This window comes from Musa acuminata, chromosome BXJ2-5 (genome assembly GCF_036884655.1).
Source record: "Musa acuminata AAA Group cultivar baxijiao chromosome BXJ2-5, Cavendish_Baxijiao_AAA, whole genome shotgun sequence".
NCBI classification, from domain to species: domain Eukaryota; kingdom Viridiplantae; phylum Streptophyta; class Magnoliopsida; order Zingiberales; family Musaceae; genus Musa; species Musa acuminata.
The window spans coordinates 35,595,099-35,599,836 of record NC_088342.1 but is presented as its reverse complement, the minus strand read 5'-3'; the positions used below and the strand labels follow the sequence as shown (position 1 = coordinate 35,599,836).

The window sequence follows — 4,738 nt, the reverse complement described above, 5'->3', positions numbered from 1 at the left end:
ATTTCACCCCTCTTAACCTAATCCTAATTAACATTAGGAGGGTGTGGTGGCTGCCAAAAACTCTATAAATAGGGCAACAACGAGGGTAGTAATATCAGTGATCTTCGCAGTAGAAAAGAGGAGAAGAAAAAGGCAGAAAAATAAGAGAAAGAAAGGGAAGAAAACTAGGACAACCCAGAGAGACTGTTCTCAATCATCTAGCAGTGTTCTCATTTCAGGTTAGATCAAATCTACATAGACTCTTGCTATGATTACTTGGGGAGGTTTTAGATATTGTGGACAATGACGTGATTCTTGTATCCCAGTTATTCTTTTGTAATCGTTGCTAGGGTTTAGGGCAAGATATTGAGATTTGTATATTTATTATTCTCATAGTGGATTATCTCTAGTTTGCCCCATGGGTTTTATCCTACACATTGGAGGGGTTTTCCACGTATATCTTGATGTTCTATTTTATTGTGATTTCATTTAATTCCGTTGACCTGCTAATATTTGTTTGTATACAAAAGTTATTTCTCTTTATATCTCCTTAGATTAAATGTTGTTGATCTCTCCTTAGATTGAATTGAGTTGATTCTTTGAGCTGACCGAATCTGTCGAATGAGCTTAGGTTCAAGCTTAGGCTTGGTTCACATAAATTGGGAATGAAATAAAGTTTCACTCAAACTTCTATTGAGCTGAATTGGAATACGACTTAAACTAGGTTTGAGCATTCCAAATTAATCTGCAACAAATTCACTCTTCCAAGGGAATTACATATCATTTGGTGATAGTAATTGGACCATACAAAAGAGAGTAATTGCCTTTAGAATTTTTTGATGAACAATATAGTGTTGAAAATATTTATAAATGATATAAATTATTTTAGAAGAGTATACTTTTGGTTTTTAAAAATATTCAATTTCTTTAGATAATACATCTGCAAACACTGAATCTATCTTGAGTTAGAACAAATTTGTCAACCAACTTTTAGTGATATATTTTTTTGTATTAAATGTACATATCATGTTTTAAATTGATGTGTATAGAAAAAAGAGCTTATATTTGTTGATACTTTATTTTACCTCATTAAGCAAACAATTTCATTTATTGACTCACCCATAGGTAATAAAAAGAAAAGTGGGCAAGATTTTATAAACTAAATAGAAAGACCCAAAAAATGTTCTTGGGATGTTCATATCTAATGAATTTTGAATATAAAGAATTATTATATTTTTTTTCAATTAACATGAGGAAAGTCAATTTATATCCTCAACATTGGAATGCTCATAAAAAATATATATAGATATTTTGGAAGTTTTTAATAATTCTATTCATATCTGATGAAATTTAAATTATAAATTTCTTGATGAGAGTTTTGAATACAAATAATTATTATGTATTATTATCGCAAATAATGCAACGCTTTATATCCTCAATATTGGAATATTTGTAAAATGATTTTAGATATTTTGGAAGTTTTTAATAATGTTAATTATCCTATAGTCTATTTATTTTTAATCAAATGTATTAATGTTATTGGTGCATCAAAAAATATAAAAATGATAATGAATTGAATATGACTATTATGACAATAAAAACTAAGTGAATTAATTAATTTTTAAATATTTTATTTGTTTACATTGTTGCTTTTTTTTTTAACCTCATTGTAGAATACGTGGTTTGCATGATTTTATTTGCTACTTATTATGACTGTTGCCATTTTGATGTTGATATTAATGAAAAAAAGAGGAAAGGTAAAAAAAATGATCATTGATTTGTATGACCATTATAGTGTCGTTTATAAAAGATAAACAACCCCAACCTTCTTTATTTGTTGATTAAGTTGGTGGATGGAGTAGAATTAGTAAAGGGCAATAATTATTGTTGCAAAGACAAAAGAAATCTAGGAGATTGATAGGCGATATGTATCTAATCTTTTTTTTTTTAGCTTGAAAACATTACTTATAAAATTTCAATTCTTCAATATTGGGCATGTCATTTAAAAACCTTCCTAATTTTATCAATTATTGTAAAATAAATTTGAGTAACTCTGATGTCAACAATAACCGTGGAGTAAGCTTTTAGTATTGAGAGACATATCGATACTCGTTTGTATATGACCCTCGAATTAGTTAAAACCATAAAAACATATATTGATAATTGATCAAACCAGAGTAAATGAGTCAAGCGATCATCCCAGAAGATAGTGAAAATTTTTTTGATCTATTAACCAAAAGAACAATCGGAACATTTTACACTAGTAATGATTGATATAAATTGTACAAAATTACTTAATTTATGTCATTATATGTATAGAAATACATAAACTTTGATAAAAAAATAAAAATTATTTTTATTAAATAAAGCATAATCATTGTGATACTGAAGTCGCTGGTTCCAAAATTGGAATTGGACCGTCTAGATTCAATTTGATTTAAATTATCTCGTAATCAAATTGCCGATTTTCGATTTGAAACGGGCAAACACGTTTTCTTTAATCTTCCTAGGCATCTTATCTAATTTAACTATCAATATCAATCTATCAAACTTTGGGAGAACTCATCTCATCACGTCTCCCTTTCTTGGAAGGCTGAGTGAGGCCTTCAATGCTCTTTCGGATATATTTTGGTTCTTTTCTTGTTGATACGTACGTACACCAACAATCGCGTGTTAAAATCTACGCCACTTGATCGACGAACTCGAGATTAAAGAAATTCTCCAACATCATTTGAAGTTTGGAAGATTGGTAAAGTCTTGCTCGGAAAACAAAATTTTAACTTTAATTCACTGAAATATTATAGCCACACATCCTTTCAATTGTTTCCATCTATGCATGCATCATTCCCTTAAAGAGTCATATACTCCAAATCTCTCCTTCCCGTATAAGCTTAAGGCAGATCCTCTCGCATTCATTTCTTCAAATCAGAGGAGGAACATCAGCAGGAGGAGAAGGAGGAGGAGGAGATCATCCGCCGAGAAATATAAGATGACAAATAACCATCGCAACCAATACCTCCATCCGAACTCCGCCTCTGCCAGAAGGACCGAACCTCGCCCTCTCCAATGCCTCTTCCTCGTCTCCCTCATATGTTGCAATCTGTTGCTCGCCTCTCGCTTCTTCTTTGGCTTCTCCTCTTACATCAACTTTTACGCTGCGCCACAGGTAGAAACCGATACCGTTCTCAACCTCAACAGCTATAGCCATGGCCCGTGCTCCTCGCTCCAGAGCAACGCCATCTGCTGCGATCGCACCGACTCCCACAGCGACATCTGTTTCGTTCGAGGCGACGTCCGAACGCACTCCTCGTCCTCCTCCATCTTTCTCCATCTTCCGGGCGCCTGCAACAACGACTCCGTCGCTCTGCAGGAGGAAAGTATAAGCCCGTATACCCGCAAATGGGATGCGGCGATCAAAAGCAGAATCCCGGAGCTCCATCTTCGCACCACCTCCGGCGCCGACGCTTCCCTGCCATGCCAAGTACGGCATGATGTGCCGGCGCTTGTTTTCTTCGCCGGTGGGTACACCGGCAACGTGTTCCATGACTTCAACGATGGCATCGTTCCTCTCTACATCACCTCACATCACCTCCGCCGCCGGGTGGCACTCGTGGTTCTTCAGTACAGGGATTGGTGGTCCTCCAAGTACAAGGAGATCCTGGCTCAGCTGTCTGACTACCCCCCAGTCGATTTCTCGAACGACACGCGGACCCACTGCTTCCCCGGCGCCATCGTGGGCCTCCGGTACCAAGGCATGCTTTCCATCGATGCCTCAAGGTCGAGTGAGAACAGTAGCATCCGGGACTTGTTACACATGCTCCGGGACGCCTACAAGCCAAAGACGGAAGTGGGGGGCAGTCCACCGACGCCCAACTCCCCAAAGCTGGTGGTAGTGTCTCGAAGTGGGACCAGGACGATGGAGAACGAGGCAGAAGTGGTGAAAGTAGGGGAGCAGATAGGGTTCCAGGTGGAAGTGTTGAGGCCAGCGGAGACGATGCCGCTGCGTAGGATGTACAATACGCTCAGCTCCTGCGATGTGATGATGGGAGTGCATGGGGCTGCTCTGACTCATTTCCTGTTCATGAGGCCTGGCGCGCTGTTCATCCAGATCGTGCCACTTGGGGCCGAAAAGGTAGCGCGGATCTGCTTCGGGGAGCCGGCGGTGGCGATGGGACTGAGGTATGTGGAATACAAGGTCCTCCCAACGGAGAGTTCATTGTATTACAAGTACGGGGAAGGAGATCCGGTGGTGAAGGACCCCGAGGGTTTTCTGAAAGGTAGGGGATGGGAAGTGACCAAGAACGTGTATCTCGAGGGCCAGAACGTAAGCCTGAACGTAGACAGATTGCATGAGGTGCTGTTACGGGCCTTCAATTACGCTGTTTCGGAAAGGGGCAAAAGATGAGGGGATATTCTGACTCTTGCTATACTTGTTGACATTATCTGATGGCTACTGCTGCTATTGTAGCGTCGCAATGCTTCCTATATAAAGCATTTATTTGAATGGTTTTGGCCAGCCGTATTGTATTGTGGCTTATGTATAATCATTAATCGTTTATGTCTACTTCTCCTTTGTTGACACTTTCCATTTGATAGCTACGGCGGCCTTACCGATCGATCAAACACAAACATTGACAAATGGTTGTGCTTTCTTCAAGCGAAGTTTCTACTATCATTTTTGCGTATTCATCGTGATTTGGATAAATCCATATTGAATCTTGATTTCATTGTTTTGATGGTTTAATGGTTTGGGAGCTTA

General features: G+C 38.3%; 1 protein-coding gene across 1 annotated transcript; it reads left to right on the top strand.

Annotated features, from left to right (window-relative positions):
• Positions 1–2,968: 2,968 nt before the first annotated feature.
• LOC103998343 (xylan glycosyltransferase MUCI21-like) lies at positions 2,969–4,384 on the top strand. Its single transcript, XM_009419792.2, has one exon. It carries the CDS (start codon positions 2,969–2,971, stop codon positions 4,382–4,384), a length of 1,416 nt encoding a protein of 471 aa, XP_009418067.2.
• Positions 4,385–4,738: the final 354 nt, after the last annotated feature.

What these genes read in the sequence shown, in the direction of transcription:
- LOC103998343 (XM_009419792.2), top strand. Translation starts at nt 2,969, where the DNA reads ATGACAAATAACCATCGCAACCAATACCTCCATCCGAACTCCGCCTCT.